Source organism: Canis lupus, chromosome 13 (genome assembly GCF_003254725.2).
Source record: "Canis lupus dingo isolate Sandy chromosome 13, ASM325472v2, whole genome shotgun sequence".
Lineage (NCBI taxonomy): Eukaryota > Metazoa > Chordata > Mammalia > Carnivora > Canidae > Canis > Canis lupus.
Genome location: NC_064255.1, coordinates 37,508,864 through 37,525,158, shown reverse-complemented (window position 1 = coordinate 37,525,158; position 16,295 = coordinate 37,508,864). Strand labels below are relative to the sequence as shown.

General features: G+C 63.2%; 1 protein-coding gene across 3 annotated transcripts in view; it reads left to right on the top strand.

Moving 5' to 3' along the window:
- Positions 1–16,295, top strand: part of ZC3H3 (zinc finger CCCH-type containing 3) — an 87,346-nt gene that overhangs the window by 51,563 nt on the left and 19,488 nt on the right. For 2 of the 3 annotated variants that reach the window (XM_035713114.2, XM_049092840.1), the window contains exons 5-8: positions 8,915–9,099; positions 14,322–14,364; positions 14,449–14,610; positions 14,714–14,783. In XM_035713114.2, coding sequence (XP_035569007.1) covers positions 8,915–9,099; positions 14,322–14,364; positions 14,449–14,610; positions 14,714–14,783 — 460 coding nt within the window. Of the gene's footprint in view, positions 1–216; positions 280–8,914; positions 9,100–14,321; positions 14,365–14,448; positions 14,611–14,713; positions 14,784–16,295 lie in introns of all 3 variants that reach the window. The other variant, XM_025450357.3, reaches the window with a different exon arrangement.

Below are 16,295 nucleotides of genomic sequence, written 5' to 3'. Positions count from 1 at the left end.
TGAGTGCTCGCCCTGCTAGCGTCCAGGGGACTGGAGACAGTGCTGTTCCTGGACCCCAGGTCCTTACCCCTGGCCTGTCTTGTCTTCATTGCTTCTGAACATTTGTTTTTCCAGGTGAACGTTAGAAACGTTGGCTCAGTTTCTCAGCCTTCCCCAACCAATCAGCCTCCAAACCGGCTGAATTGCATTTTATTTTCTCTCCCCCCGGCTGCGCAGGGACCTGCCGGCCCATGGCTTCTGCACGGCCGCTGGGTGCGCTGACCACGGGCTTCCGTCAGGGTGAGTCGGTGCTGCTGTTCTTTGGATGTTGCGGCCGGGTCTTGCCGGGTCCCGGAAGGGTGCTGGCTCTGCCGGGTTCTCACCGCGAGCTGGGCTGCTCACCTTCGGGCTCTCGGGACCTTTGAGTGCTGAGCCCGTGCCTTTTCCTGCTGTCTGTGCCAGCTGCGTGGCTCACTGGGGACACCAGTCCCTTTCTGGGGGAGCCGGGCCACACGTGCTGTGTGGTCCACTCTGCAAGGTGGCGACGGGGTGGGGGCCCCTGGCTCTTCCATCCCCTTGCTTGGTCATCTCCTTAGCATGACGAGCGCCAGGACTCATGCGTTCTGTGTGGCTCTTGTTACATTTTCACTTTGTCACATGCCTGTGGTGTGAGCCGCCCTCCTGCGTCCCTCAGCTCGACTCTGCAGATGCTAGGGCCCTTTCGTCACTGGGCAAGCGTGCGTGTCCTAGGGCGTCTCCAGAGGGGTGGGTGTAACTCGTGTGAGAGTTGGGGGTGAGGAGGGTGTGCTGTGGCAGGCGGGAGGGGGCCGTGGTGCTGGGAGTGATGGAGCTGGATGGTAGGGGGTGAGGCAGCTAGGGTCCCCTGCCTGGAACAGTGGAGTGGGCACCGGGGACCAGAGAGGGAGGGCGGAACGGCTATGTCTGGAGGGGCCAGGCCCCGCAGACATCCTGGTTGAGAGCACAGGTGTGAGGGCAGGAGCCTCCACGCAAGCAAGAGGAGGCCTTGTGAAGGAGGCCAGGACACCGGGCTGCTCACTGGGGCCTTGAGAAGACCTGTCCCGAGGGGAGGATGGCAGACATTGGATGCCAGGGCTCAGCAAGGGCCCCCTCTGGCCTAGGTCTCAGGGGCCCCCACAAGGAGGGCACAGGAAAGGGGTCGCTGTGTGGACAGTGTACAGGCAGCAGGGGTGGTGAGGAGGCCTAGCCCAGCTCTCACCAGGGACACAGGCTGGAGGTGGAGGCCACCTTGGCAGGTCCAGCTTTGAGGAGGGAGCCTTGGGGAAGTGTCCCCAGGGCTCAGAGGTACAGAGCTCGGGGTCTGGAGGCTGGGGGGGTGGGGCTGTGGAGAGAGGGTTGAGGTTCAGCGTGTTTTGAATGTCCCTGGGGGTGACCTTGTTCCTGGGCTGTTGTCGGGAGGGTGGTGGACAAGGTGGGCCAGGCGGCTCACGCAGGGCTCCCTTGGGGACTGTCGACCAAGGAGCCAGAAGCCAGCTGGGGTCATGACCTGCCAGGTCTTCCCAGAGAGTCGTGGGAGGAGCTGAGTTCTGCTCCTCCGTGGGCTCGTCCCTAGTCCCTAACATGCAGCCTGTGCCAGATGCAGTTGTGGGGACAAGGGCCACTTCAGGGCTGGAGGAATGGTCAGTGGGGACTCGCTGTGCACAGTGAATAGGGATGAGGGGGGCAGGGGGTTGCTGTCCTAAGAGAGAGAGGAAGGGAGAGACATTGGGGGTGGGCAAGGGAGCAGAGGTGGGGTCAGCCCTGCCCCTCAGCAGCTGCCTCGGCACCAAGGCTGAGAGCCCAGCTCGGAGGGTGATGCCCAGGTGCAGGGAATGGAGGGCCCTGTCCTGAGCGGCCCAGCCCGGGCGCCTGCCCTCCGCCCCAACAGCTAAACCCTGCCCCGTGGGGCCGCTGAAGCCCAGTAATACGTGGTGTTTGCAGCTAACGTACAGAGCACCAGTAGCTGCAGCTGAAATGGATTTTTAAAAGTGTCATTTTATGGAGAATTTTACTTTCCATCTTGTTGTTTATTAGGCTCTTAAAGGGAAAGCTTGTAATGCATCCATTGATCGAAATACCAATTGAATAGATGTGAGCACATAAAACAGTCCCAGCCCCTCATAATGGAGCCGCAGCATTTGTAATGGGGGCACAGCACAATTAGTGTTGCCCGCCAGCGTGCTGGCTGGCCAGGGACGTCCTGAATCACTTCTGCTCATTCCTGGGGAGCCATGGGACGGGGGGGCGGGGTCCCTCGGGATGGAGTGGCAGCCTCAGTGCTGAAGCCTTCGGGTGGCCCTGCAGGTCAGACCCCACCCCCACCCACCCTCCAGGGCCACTCTTAGGTGCTTGGCCTCCACTGTGGGCATGTCCTGGCCCAGTGGCAAGCCCACCCCCAGGTCACCCAGCCCCCGAGGCCTCAGCTCCCACCCAGGCCCATAGTCTCCTATGAGATGTGCCCAAGAGGCTGAGCACTCGGCTCACCCCTGCACCAAGGTGGCCCGAGTCCAGGTGGGGAGGTCAATACCTATAGCCAGCTGTAGGGTGACGGCCGCAGCCAGGTGTGAGCCCCAGCCCTGACTCAGCAGGAGCGGGGTGGGGGCGGGGGGGCGGTCCCCTGGAGCTGGCTGTGGGCCACACCTGGAGGAGCCAGTTGTGGGGGTGGAGGAGGGTCTTAGGAGAGCAGGTGGCCCTGGTCGTCCTGAGGCCTGTGCCTCGTGTGGGGTCCCCGGCAACTGAGCCCTGTTTCTGAGACTCTTCCATTAGGCCTGCACTTTCCTGCACTGTCCTCTCCCCTCCCACCCTGCTGGTCCTGCGTGGGCCCCCCTCCCTGCAGACCACCCCACCTTGCCAGGCCCCCGCCCCTGCACCGGGCATGGGCTGTAGGCTGACCCCCGGCAGCACATGAGGGTGCACACCCACGGCCTCCGAGCTGAGCTGAGGTGGCGCCCGTCAGCGTTTCCGTGGAAAGCCCACTTAAGCACTTTGCAGCCTGTCACGGTGGCGGCTGAGCCTGACCTACTTGGGATTCGCTGTGCAGAGCCGCCTCCCCCGGGCACTCCGCTTCTGCTGACGGCGCACTCCCCGCTCGCCTCGAAGCTTCGCAGAACCGTGCTCCATTTCCTGAAAAATGCTTCCCCGGTTGTTTTCTCTGCTCCCCAGCCAGCCTGCCCACCTCCTGCACGGTCACCACGGCTTGCATGGCCTGACCTAGAGGCTGCTGGGTCCTTGGCCACGCACTGACCCTGCCCAGCCAATAGGGGTTGGAGGTCAAGCTCTGGCCAGGAGCCCGGCTGAGCCCCTCTGCTAGCAACTGCACCCGTGGCCTTGGGTCTTGTCACCCACAACCTGTGCCCCCACAGCCCTGGACAGTGGCCACAGCCTCCCAGCTTCGGTCCACCCACCCACTGCGTTCACGCCCCAGGGTCTTTCCAGGGGTCCAGGCTCCATGTGCGTCCTCCAGCAGTGTGTTCAGGCTGCTCTGTTCCCGGGAGCCCCTCCTGCCCCTTCTGCCTGCCCTGGCACGTGTCCTCTCTGCGTCTCTCACCTGACGTGAGCCCCAAGAGGAACCCATGCAGCACTCGGCTCAGACCAACAGAGCGCCCATACACCAGCATGGCCTTGGGTCAGGGGCACCGCAGTAAACTGCCCCAGCTGCTCCAGGGTGCCTTAATGCCCTGTGCCAGGGCTGGGGGCCTGTGACAATGAGCTGTGGGGGGCGGGCATAGGGGAAGGCGTCCTGAGGACCTGACGTCTGAGCCTAGTCTCAGGACGACCCCCATAGTAGGCATAGGGTCTGCACGTGCAGAGGCCCCTGCAAGGAGGCACCACAACACTTCCTGGGAAGCAGAGCTGTCCAGTGTGGCGCTGGAGTCCTGGCCGCTGGAGGGCGCGTGGGGACAGTGGCCCAGGAGGGCCTGACAGCCCAGCCTGCGGGGTCTCCTCACAGACCTCCCCTCGAGGGGTGTGGGGGCTGCTGCAGAGTGCAAGTGGAATGTGGACAGAACTGGATCCCACGTGCTGTTTTCAAATCAGCCAGTGGGACAGGGAGGTGCAGACCCCTCTCCAGGGAGCTGTGAAGCAGGATGGGCCCCCAGCCTGCCTCGGGAGCGAGAGCTTAGGTGTGGTAGGTTCCGTCGGTGACTGCAGTCGCTGGCTGGGTGGGGGTCCCCAGGGAGGGAGGGGACGGGAGGGGTCTGTGTGGAACGTGGGGAGCAGACAGTGTGGACATGCAGGGTCCAGGAGCCGTCCTGGAGGGGCTGGGAGGGACCCCCCGCAGACCGCCTGTATGCCTGATGGTTCACTGTGGCCACCGGGTCCCGCTGGTCCTACCTGTAGGTCTGTCTTGGCCTCTCCAGGTCCACATGGCCTGTGATGGGAGCCTTGGGACTGGGTACCCTGTGCTGTGTCCTCAGGACGAGCTAGTGGGAGCTGCTGTGCAGGGCGGCCTGAGCGGGGTTTGTGTAGAGGTGCCATCGCCGACGCCTGTGAGGAGGCCTGGGCATCCAGGCCAGCTTCCAGTTTGGGACTCCCCTACCCAGGGTCCCCCAGGGACTGGGGCCACCTCCCTTGCCCCCCCGCCCACTTGCACCCGCGTGTGCCCTTGGCCAGGAGCGAACCTCTCCCCGGGGTTGACCCGAGGTGGCCCAGGGGGCTGGCTGGCCTCAGCCCCGGGTCCGGGGAGCAGAGCGCGGCACCCGCTGTGGGGTGTCGGGAGGGGCTGCTGATCGGCGGGTCCCGCTCCCAGGCTGGGCAGGGCGCCGGTGCAGCTGGCGCAGCTGGGTTTGGGAGCGGTGGAGCCCAGGGCGCCTCGGGGCCCACTCACCCTGCCGTGTGAGGGTGCGGGTCGGCCCTTGGGGCCCCGGCTCGCTGGGTGAGCAGGCCCGCGCCGTGCCCACCCGACTGGCCCAGACCCCGATGTCATCCCGCCCTCCTGGGCGCCCTTGCCTGGCACCCGCAGCACCTCACGGCCACGGGCCGGACTTGCCGGCTGCTGCCCGGGCCCTGGCCACGTGGATGGCTTTTCTTCTTAAACCGACTTTTGTGGTTTGTGTGTCTGTCTCCCCATTACCACTGCTATTCATTTAAAATGTTATCTCCCCCCACCCGTTCCTCGTGCCCCCCGGGAGGGTGAGGGGGCCCAGCCCTCACCCTGGTGTAGTCAAGGTTATGGTGATAAATCCTGGGGCATTGTCACTTCTATTCGGAGTAAATTGGCTGGCCGCTTTCGGGCTGAAGGAAAGATAATTTGCTGTAGTATTTCAAATGGATTAGAAATGGATTTGAAGGGAAAGTTCATGCCTCCCATTACAAAGGCGAGAAAGAGGACTATCTTAAGGCACGGTTCCCTCCCTGGCCTTCATTATCCACGCTTAATACCTTTCCTATTTTCCAGCGTTAATGAAATTTCCTGGCGGCGTGGGCCTGCCGGACGGATGGGAGAAGCCTTTAGATCTGAGGCTCCTGTTGTAGAAAAGGAATTACAGGGCCCTCGCGGCGAGGGCAGGAGCGTTCTCCGGGTCCTTGGCCCGGCTATTATCTCATTAATTTTATCCCCTCTTCTCAATACAGTTGGTTTCCAAAGCCTGTCCTCTCCATTAGGGTAACAATTTACCGGAGTGCTGTGACACCCACGGCAATGAAAAGCTACAAGGCAGCCCCCTGCCCACTCGGCGCCCGCCTGGCCACAGGTCCCGAGTCAGCGAGCCGGCCTGGCAGGGGTGAGGGAAGGGCAGAGGTGGTCTGCGTGGCTGCAGATGGGGCTCATTTGCCGTGGGCAGGTGGGCCCCTCTGCAGTCCTGGCCAGCCCCCCCCCACCCCCCCAGTTCCGTGGGTGCATCCACATCCTCTGAGTAGCCCCCGTGGCTCCACTGGGCTCCTGGCTATGCCCCTGGAGGCTGCAGGCCCCGCGGCTGTTCCCAGGGTCCCTTGGGTAGGTGCATGTGCATAGACCGTAAACCCTGGGCCAGGACAGAACAGAAGAGCTGCTAGGCCTCCCCCCCCCGCCCCCCCGCCGCCCCCTGTAGTCTACGATCATCCTGTAATTGCCTTAAGACCCAGGGGCATGGTTTTTGGTGGGAGTAGGAGACAGATCTATTAGTCACATTCATCCATAAAAATAACTGTGGGAATAATCAACAATGTCCGGGAGAGAAGTGTCACCTGAGATAAGCCTTTTAGCCAAAACAAATCATGAAGGGTACTTCTCCAGAGGTGGGCGTTGGCGACGTGTGGCCCCAGTCCCTGGCCTGGGAGTCAGGAGGGCGTCCCTGGAGCCCGTTCTTTGGGGTGAGCTATTACCAGCCCCAGACTGAGGCTCCTCTATGTCAGAGCTGTGGGGTGGGCCTGGATGGTTCCACCCTTGGGGCTGGAACATAATCTGTCCTGAAGCTTCTAGTTCCTTCTCAACCAAGGTCCTGCCAGCCTCCGTCTCCACAGGTCCCTGTCTGGCCTCAGCCAGGGGCACATGCCCACGGGTGAGCTTCCTCACCCTTTGAAGGGCTAGGTTTCTGGGGCATGTGGGGTCCTGAGACGCTGTGCCCAGGTGGCTAGGTGGGGTACAGGCCTGTCCTCATGCTCTGTGGCGTCCTCTGGTGCACATAGGGGGTGGGTAGGGGCCCAGGAGAGGAGGGTCCGTCCCCCAAAGGCAGAAGCAGCTAAGAGTGGTGTCCTTGTTCCTGTAAACGGCTGCTGCTTCCTCTGGCTGCAGGGCCTGTCGGGAGGTCTGGAGTCTGGCCCTGACAGATGCATGTGTTGTGTGCACGGGCTGGGCTTGCTGCCGCTGCGCTCAGCTTCCAGGGCTGCTGGAGTGGAGGCTTCCCGGTGCCGCCCCTGGCCCGTGTGGCATATGAAGGAGCAGCTGCCTCGTCGGTGGTGAGACCCCTGAGGGCTCAGGACACATGGGGCTGGGGGCCTGGGCTGTAGGGGGCCTGTTGCCCTCTGGCTAAGCGAGCTCTAGTGGCCCCTGGCCCTAGGCTCAGCTCTCAGTTGGCCAAGCCCTGCCCTGTGGACAGTGACCACAGCTCGTGCAGCAGCTCCAGAGCCCCTGCTGAGCCCCCAGGGCTCACCACAGGGTTTGCAGCGGGGGCTGGCACAGATGATGACCCTGCCTGGCCTCACCCTCCTCGTACCTTGGCCTGGCCTCTGAGCGAGCCAAGGGGCTGAGACAGGTACTCACCGGACATGCAGATACTCTGGGACCTAGGTGGGCAGAGCTGAGGTCCCAGGGTCTGAGGAAAATCTGAAAGCTTGTCTGCCTCCCCCAGGGGATGCCCACCCACCCCACCTCACCTCTTCCTGCCGAGACGTGCCGTATGTGGGGACAGCTGGAGCCTGTCGGGCATGGACAACACGAGTTAGGCCAGCCGGGGGTCCCTTGGCAGGACGTTTCCCCAAGATTGGTGTTTGTGAACTTGAATTTTAATTAAGGGAAGCTGGGTTAAGTGCCGTACAGCTGCGGTGTCCGTCTCTGCCTGGACTTTGTCCTTACACTGCAGCTTTGGGCCTCCCCAGTGCCCAGCTCACTTGCGCAGTGTTTGTCTAACATGCCCTCAGAGGCTTTGGGCTGGCAGCCACACCCCCAACTTGAAGAGAGACCAAGGCCCAGGGGGCCATGGGGCCACGGGGTCGGGGTGGCAGCTGCGCCCAAGAGCAGGGCTGCTCCACCTCCAGTATCTCATTGCTGGGTGAGTCTGTCACTGGGGGTGTGCTGCAGCACCAGCCTGTGTGCCCAGGTGCCCCGAGGCCTGTCCTGTCCCTCCTGCACTCATCAGATCGTGTATGGGGGCACTCTTCCCCATCCCTGGGTGCCCGGGAAAGGGTCTGCTACTGCCCCAGATGGGGATTTGGGGGTGTCTGTGCTCTCATCAGGCCTGCGACATGAGGACAGTCAGAGAGCCCAGAAGGTTAGGTGCGTGACGCTTGCACTGGACCTGACCACCCTCCTGCTTCGGCCGGGTCCCCTCCGGGTCCCACTAGCGGTGGTGGCTATGGTGAGGACTGCTCTCATCACGCCCTGCCCCTCCCGCTGCTTAGAGGCCCCAGCACGCACAGGCCCAGGTTTGCCGGTGGGGTGCAGCGTGTACACTCGGTAGTAATAACATTATGAGCAAGTCTGAACTAATATGGAATTAAGGTCAATTTGCATAAACAAATTATCGCTGAAATACGTCCTGAGGGGAAGGCCTCACGCCCCTCTGGAGTCATGAAGCTGGCTGGTCTCCACGCCAGGCACCCGAGTAGGACGGCCTTGTCACCTCACTGAAGTGGCAGCCTGCCCATGTGACAGCTGTGGGGAGGGGGTCAGCCAGGACAGCTGCACGCCCACGGTTGGTGCTGTCTGGGCACACCCACTGCCCACTGCAGCCGTGCTGTCTGCATGGGGCATCTGAGCATGGACATCTGGGGCCTCCTCCCAACCCTGCCCTTGGCTTCCTGGCAAAGAGGGGAAGTGCAGGCGTCTGGCAGGATAGGGCCCAGGACCCTGATGGAGGAGAATTTGGAGGGAGGCAGAGGGCATATGACCACCTGGGTTATCCACTGAGCTAATCCCAAAGGCTGTGCCAGGCCTCCTCCAGCCTGTGATGCTAAGGCACCCAGCTTGCCTGGGTGGGAGTCTGTGAGGCTGTCCCTTCCCATTCGATGCTGGGCTCCCATATGGTGGACGGAGGGGCAGGCAGTAGAGCCTGCTGACGCCAGAGCATCCGCTGTCCCAAAGGCCAGGGTGGTATGTGCTGGGGCAGCATCTGGGGGCAGGTGGGGCAGGTGGGCAGTGGTGAGGAGCACCAGCCTCTGTGCGGAGCCTTCTCAAGAGGCCCTGCCAGAAGGGATGTACCAGGGGTGTATGTGCTGGGCGGGGGGGGGCCTGTGCCCTACCTGTGCCCTTTCCACCCACAGCGGGGTCTCCCTGTCTCCACAGGTCTCTGGTGCTGAACCGCCTGCGCCCCGCTGCTGCGGGTGGGAAGGCCCAGCCTGGCTCTCCTCGGTGGCGGAACAGAGGCTACCGCTGCATTGGAGGGGTCCTGTACAAGGTGTCGGCCAACAAGCTCTCCAAGACCTACAGCCGGCCCAGTGGGGACGGTAGCAGGCCCCTCCTGCGCACAGGTGAGGCTGTGCACTCCCCACCTCCCCGCTCGCCGCCCCCACCCCCACCCTGCGTCATGGATCCATGGATCATGGATCAGGCAGTGGCAGCAGCGGCTTGACCATGACCTGAGGCAGGCGGGCCTAGGGCTCTCCGAGGGCTGACGCGGGAAACTGCTCCCCACAAGGGCCCCGGGCCAGGCGGGAGGTCCCCTGTGGCTGTCCCTGCCGGAGCTGATGGGGCGGCTGGAGCAGGCGGGACACATGGGGAGGCCTCTCGGCCTCTGTGTCCCCTGGGGAGCCCCCCTCCAGTGTGCTGCCTCTCGCTTGGCTGAGCAGGCCGAGATTTTCCATGTTTTGCTCCTGGACAAAGGAGATGAGCCAGGTATCGTAAACACGGCCCTGGCGAGGGAACACCTGGGGCCGCAGCGCCCCCTAATCTCATTGGCAATGCCTCCCAACTGTGTCTGGAGGCAGCCACCGCCACCGCACGTGCCCCCGCGGCCTGGGGAAACAGGCCAAGGAGAAGGAAATGCTTTGGATTCACTTATTATACAAATTAACTAGAAAATATTTTGGTTTCAGTCCAATTTTATCCCTATCCTTTTCTGTCAAGAAAAAAAGGGTGAGGTTGCAGGCAGTATGGGGCCTGCAGAGGCCCGGCTGCCCCACCCAGCGGGAGGGAGAGGAGGCCTGGCCCAGGGCAGAGGTGGGGCACTGGGGCCAGCTGCAGGCTGGGGGCCGTTCTAAAAGCCCCGACTCTCCCCGGCCTGGGAAGGGCAAGCCGGCCTCTGTGGGACTGGGAGGAGGGAGGGAGGCGTGGGGGTGCTGGGCTCCCCTGGAAGGCACTGGGGGCCCAAAGGCCATGGCTCTGCTCCGTCTCCATGCCTCCATTTCCCCGTCCCATTCTCAAGGGATTGGGCTGTGTCATCTAAGGGCCCTTCCACCTTGGCTTCAGCTAGGTCCCCCGGTGGAGGAGCAGGTGCAGAGCATTGCCTGCGCTTCCTCACGGGGCCTTCATGAGACTCAGCCCCAAGGTCAGCAGACGGCCCCCTCCTCTCGGCAGGCCCCACTCTGAGCCTCTGACCCTAGAGCTCGGCAGGCCCATGGCATCGGTGTTTGTGGTCTGTGAGACCCCACACGCTGCTGTTGGTCTTTCACAGAGCGTCCCTAGCCAGGCTGGTGTGTGGACTTGATGGAGCCAGAGAGGGCTTCTGGGCCGCCTCTCTGCAGGGTGTTTCTGGGTGGCCCCGGCTGATGGGGCTTCTCTATAGGTTGCACCCACTCACCCCAACCTCCCCCTGGGCCTCCTTAGTGAAAGACGAGCTGGCCTTTCCCAGTCATCATTCTTTCTGCCCCCACCTGCCACCCCTGACCCCACAGCCAGCCCAGCAGGCAGGACCCAGGCTCTGTCCCTGCTGTCCTCGTGTGGGGACTGGATGGAGCTTACTGGGGACGCCCATTCTGCTGACATTTCCTCAGCCCAGCACGTCACAGGCCACAGCAGCCTCTCCAGCACCCTTCCTTCCTGTCTGCCCCAGTGATGAGGTCTGCGGGATTCCTCCCTGGGGTTCACACTGTACATACAGGGACCCAGAGGTGGATTATGGTTTGGGGCCACCATGGCCCGTTGCCAGGGCCCCGCTGCCCACGTGCCCTGGGCTGTGTGTGGGTCTCTCCATATGGACTCTGATCTCCAGGGGGCTGGATAGGCCTTTGGGGTGGGGCTGTACCCTGCCTGGCCACTCAAGTCTGCGGTGGGAGGAGAGGCACCTGGAGACAGAGGAGGAGGCCCGTGTGAACCACTTGGCAGCCGCTTGAGAGGAGGGTACAAGGGAGGAGAGCCAGGGCTGGGGGAGCCCAGGCCAATGCTGCTGTCGCCACCTCAGGGTGGAGAGCAGGTGGGCCAGCTTCGGGGTCGTGGAGCGTTCCGTCCTTTTCTCCCAGCACAGGCCTGTGGGGGCCTGGCTGCCAAGCCCCCTCCCCCACAACGCTGACCTCCTCTTACAGCACAGCACCATGTCCTGGCCTCCAGCCCCTCCTGAGCACCCAGGCCACAGGAGCAGGTGGGTTCCCAGGAGGCCTCTGCAGGTGGCAGCTGTCTGCCCTGCTGACCAGCCTTCTTGGCTGCTGGGGGCCAGTCCTGGGGCTCAGCCCTCCCAACTTCAGGGCAGGCAGGGGCAGGGAGGTGGGATTGGGAACACAGACCAGAGGGTGGCCTGTCCCCGGTGTGAGCCAGAGCCCAAGAGACACCCCACCACCTCCGGCTCCAGCCGCCCAGATACCCACATGGGTGGCCGGCTCCTTGCTGTGAGGAAGGTGGGTGCTTCCCAGCTGCGGGAGTGCCCACTGACCCAGCGGCTTTCTTAGACGAATAATAATTAAAGGAATAAATTTTCTTCTCTGGTGTCAGCAGAACTCTGACTTGGGGAAGGAAGCACAGCCCTTCTTGGAAGGTCAGGGGCTCCACCTCTGCTCCTCCTGACTTGTCCTCCTGGCTCCTCCTGGCTGCTGGGCTTCCCTGGGACAGTGCCCACCCCTGGTGGGGTACCTGAGCCATGTGGATGGGCTGGCAGGAAGGGAGGTGCAGAGCCTTGCCCCCCACTCCCAGCCCTGTGAACAAGGGTCCCTCTGGGTCCAAGACCTTCCCAACCAGAGGGCCTGACCAGGGTGCCCCTCCCTTGTGCACCAGCATGTGGGCTGCAATGCCTGCTCCCCTGGGCCTGGTGTGCGTCGCAGCCCCAAGAGCCCACGGTGGAACAGCAGCCCCGGGTTCATCGTGAGCCCCCAGGCCCCGGAGGGACACAGGTTTGTGGTGAGCTCCCTGCTACTTGCTGGCCACCACACAGCCCTGGCAGGTCATGGGTCCCTGTGCTTCGTGTCCTCATCTGTGACCTGCCGACCTGCCCTGTGTGTTGAGAGGTCGCTCAGCCTGGCATGAGAGGGCACAGGAGCCCCCCCCCCACCTCCTCCCTTCCAGGTGCCTCTTCCCCGGACTCCCTCTGCCTCGGACGGGTGAGTGGAGCTGGGGCACCGTGGGGCTGCAGACCTGCCCACTGCTCCCCCAGACCCCAGAGCCCCGACTCTCCCCGGCCTGGGAAGGGCGAGGCGCTGTGGGGTGGGACTGGCAGGGACTGGGGGCGGGGCGGAGGGGTCTATTTTGGGAAGATCCCGGGGCAGCGCAAGCTCTCTGGAGCAGCGGAGCAGCGGCTGCCAAGGGTTTCAGCTGAACCCTGTAGCACCCCCAGCACCTCGCGGCCTCTTTTCCAGCCAGCTACTTTATGTGCATTTTTTAACACCGTACAGCAGTTGAATGCTGCCTCCCACTGTGAGCCCCACACTGGCATTTTTTAAGAGCAAACTGGTGGTGGAGGCGGTGAGGGAGTAAACCTGCCCCTGCCCCGCCCCCTCAGAGGCCAGGCCTGGGGGCCCAAGTCTGACAGGCAGACACATGTTGACAGCGGTCCCTGGTGGGAGCAGATGGCGCCACAGCGGCACCGGCAGCCTGGGTGACAGCCTGGGAGCCGCGCTCCCAGGCAGCTATCAGATTACACTGCATCGAGCCCGGGCTGGCAGGTGTGCGGCACCACGTGCCACCTGGATGGCCTCCCATGTGAACCCCCCGGTTGGTGTCCCCGGCTCGGCTCGGAAACCCGGACCACACGGTGGCCTGGGGCTGCCCTGCTCCTCCCCCCATCGGGGTCTCACTGTCAGCCCTGGAGCTACGCCCTCTTGGCTGGAGGACACTGAGGCTCAGAGAGGGGCAGACAGCAGCCCGAAGGCACAGCCCAGAGGGCATTGGGCAGCGGCTAGACGTGGGAGGGAGTGCCTGATGGTCAGGCCTGGGGGGCGCGGTGGAATTTGGGCGTGGACAGGCCAAGTAGCTCTCGTGAGCAGGCCTGGAGCTCAGAAGAGGACACTGAGGGGATCCCTGGGTGGCTCAGCGGTTTGGTGCCTGCCTTTGGCCCAGGGCGCGGTCCTGGAGTCCCGGGATCGAGTCCCACGTCAGGCTCCCAGCATGGAGCCTGCTTCTCCCTCCTCCTGTGTCTCTGCCTCTCTCTCTCTCTCTCATAGATAAATAAATAAATCTTTAAAAAAAAAAAAAAAAAAGAAGAAGAAGAAGAGGACACTGAGCTGCTTGAGCCCTGGCAGAGGTCGTCCTGGGGAGGTCAAGGGAGGGGCCTCCATGCACTTCCGATGGGGGCGGCTCAGGGCCAGGCAGCTTGGGGACATCCCTTTTGAAGCCCGGGATGCTTTGTCATTGCCTCAGGTCCCTAGAATTTCTGAGTGATGTCACTTCTGCCTCTTACCACCAGATGCATTTCAGCAGCTGCCTGTGGGAAATTGGATCTGGTCTGAGAAGGTTCACGCGTGTATGGGGTGGGGGGGACCACGGGCCTCCATGACCATCTGAGCAGGCTCTGGCCCCGACCTGCCCACCTTGGCCCTGGGGCGCAGAGACATCGGGCCTGAGACGGGGGTCAGGGGCTGCACGTCAGCCTGGACTCCTCCCCTTCCCACTCAGGACAAGCATTGCCCACCGGCCCCTTGTGCCCTGTGGCCCCCAGCTGCCCCCGTTATGAGCATCCTGTCACTGCTCACTTGTCACCCCTGCCCATTTCATGAACACCTCCCCTTTGGGCCAGTCAGTGACCTCAGAGGGAACTTGATGGGTTTGCGTGCTCAGGGTTTTGAGGAATAGGCACCTGCCATGGTCCGTGAGGGCCTCAGAGCCAGATGTGCTTGTGTGGGGTCTGTGTAGGCTGAGGTCAGCACGTAGTCCCCCAGAGCCTGGGAGTGAGGACCTCAGGCTTTGCAGCTGCGTACTTACTATTACGTTTTTGTTGTATGATTCCATCAACACATAGAAATCATTACTGGTTACTACAAAGCTAGGTGGCATTCCTGGACCCCACTCATGTCCCCTGGGCCCTGCCCCCGGCAGAGGGAGGTGGCAAGGAGGCCCCCACCATATTCGGATCCTGGGACCACCTGTCTCGAGGCGACGCCACCAGGCAGCAGCGAGATCTGGCCCCTGGACGGGTGGGGGGCTGGCAGGGTCCCAGTATGGTATGCCACCCAGCCCGAAGGGAGGGCAGGCGGCTTCCCTTAGGGGGCAGCAGTGCCCGAGGTGAGAGCCGAAACCCTGAGAGGGCTACTCTGAGCAGCTCGGCGGGCAGCGGCAGGCAGCGGGAGAACCCGGGGCCTGTGCGCCTGGCATGACCTGGCCTCTTTCCCCACAGGCCGGTTGGACCCTACCACCAGCTGCAGCCGTTCCCTGGCCAGGTACGTCCCTCGGGGTGGGGCTTGGGGCTCACGGGTTGGTGAGGGTGGTCCCTCGGGCTCATGAACCTCTGCCTCTGTCCTCAGCCGGGCCGTCCAGCGCAGCCTGGCCATCGTCCGGCAGGCGAGGCAGCGGCGGCGGAAGCAGCGACAGGAGTACTGCATGTACTACAACCGCTTCGGCAGGTGCAACCACGGCGAGCACTGCCCCTACATCCACGACCCCGACAAGGTGGCCGTGTGCACCAGGTGGGCCTCTGGGGCGTGGGGCTGGCGGGCACCGCAGGGGCTGTGCAGGCCCCCTGCCCCTGGGCTCACCAGCGCCTCTGGCCCTCTTCCCCCCTTTACACAGGTTTCTCCGAGGCACGTGCAAGAAGACCGATGGGACGTGCCCCTTCTCCCACCACGTGTCAAAGGAAAAGGTGAGCTCCCCAGGCACGCCCGCCCTGAGCCTCCCACAGGCCCTGCCCTGCAGTTGTGCTACGGCGGGGAGCTGGCTGCGTGGCCACCCCTACCATGTGCCCAGGGGCAGCAGCCCCCAGCTGCCACCCAGCCTGAGATCCAGCCCCGGATGGGTGAAAGGCGGCGGGGTGAGGCAGGGTGTGCTGGAAGGGTGGGGGAGGAGAGGTAGGCGCCCAGCCGGGCCCTCTGTGGCAGGCCCTCCCCCCAGCGCTGTGAGCGTGGGGACCCTCACACAGTGCCCACACCGGGGCAGGAGGCCAGGGTGGTGCTGGGGCCCGGGTACCAGCATACTGGGAGCCCTGAGGCGAGGGCTCGGTGCTGGCTGGGCTGCCTGCCACCCGCCCCCACTCTGGGGCCTCGGCAGGGTTAGGGGAGGCGGGATCGGGCCAAGGCTGCCGCTACAACAGCTTTTCCCCTTGAGGAACTTGAAAAGAATCAGCATTTTTCTCCCTAATAGAGCTTCGAAACTCTGTTGTGAGCAATTTGGAAATTCACGTCGAGTTTCAGGTTCATTAGCTCCGGCTCCGAAGCCGGTGCACATTCTGAGCTGTCTAATGTGGACGCCCGCACTCGCGCCCTGAATTAATGTTATTGTTATTTGTGTGGACGTGGTGGGTGCAAACAAGGTTAATTGAAATGAGAATGCAGTTTCCTCTCGATAACGGCCGTGCTGACAGCTAGGAGGAGTTCCGTTTGGTGTAAGAGTTGGCTTTATTATCCCTTTTTATTAGAGCTAATTTGGGCTCTATATCAAAAGCCACATTAAGGGAATTGTTTGCAGCCGCACCACCGCCAGCCCCAAACGGGCCAGCCCTTCTCCCCTGTGCGCTGCAGTTAAAAGACAATTAAAAATAAACTCTTGCACGTTAAATCACCCTTTGTTTCTTTGCTTTCTCCCTCATCCCCGCCCTGGCCTCCCCTCTGCCCTGCCCTGGAAGCCCCGGTGTGGGGCCCCTGGCGGGCTGGCCAAGCTCAGTGTGGACATGTGAGGGGGAGCTGAGCCCAGGGGCGCCGCAGGGTGCCCGAGGGGTGGGTCCAGCAGCGGAGAGGAGAAGAGGGCGAGCTCCCAGAGGGGCTCCTGCAGGGGTAACGGGCCTGACTAGACGGCCCAGCGGATGCCCAGAAAGGGGCCCCAGAGGAGAGTCGCCTGGCAAAGTGGAAGCTGCAGAGGTCAGGGTGGGCAAGACCAGAGAGCCCTCCTCGCTGGCTCTCAGGCCTCAGTTTCCTCCAGTGGGGAGAACGTGGGCTGCATTTCTCTCTCCCAACTGGGGGGCCAGGGACTGCTGGGCTGTGGGGCCCTGCCCAGGCTGCCTTCTCTGTGTCCCCCTTCCCCACCCAGTTGTGCCCAGGGCCCACCTGCTGGCCAGGGCACTGGAGCCGGGCCCCCTGCCAGGCCTGCACAATGCCAGCCTGTGTTCAGCGCCCCCCTGGGCTGCTCCAGGGCATCTCCCTGCCTACCCAGAGTCCATCCC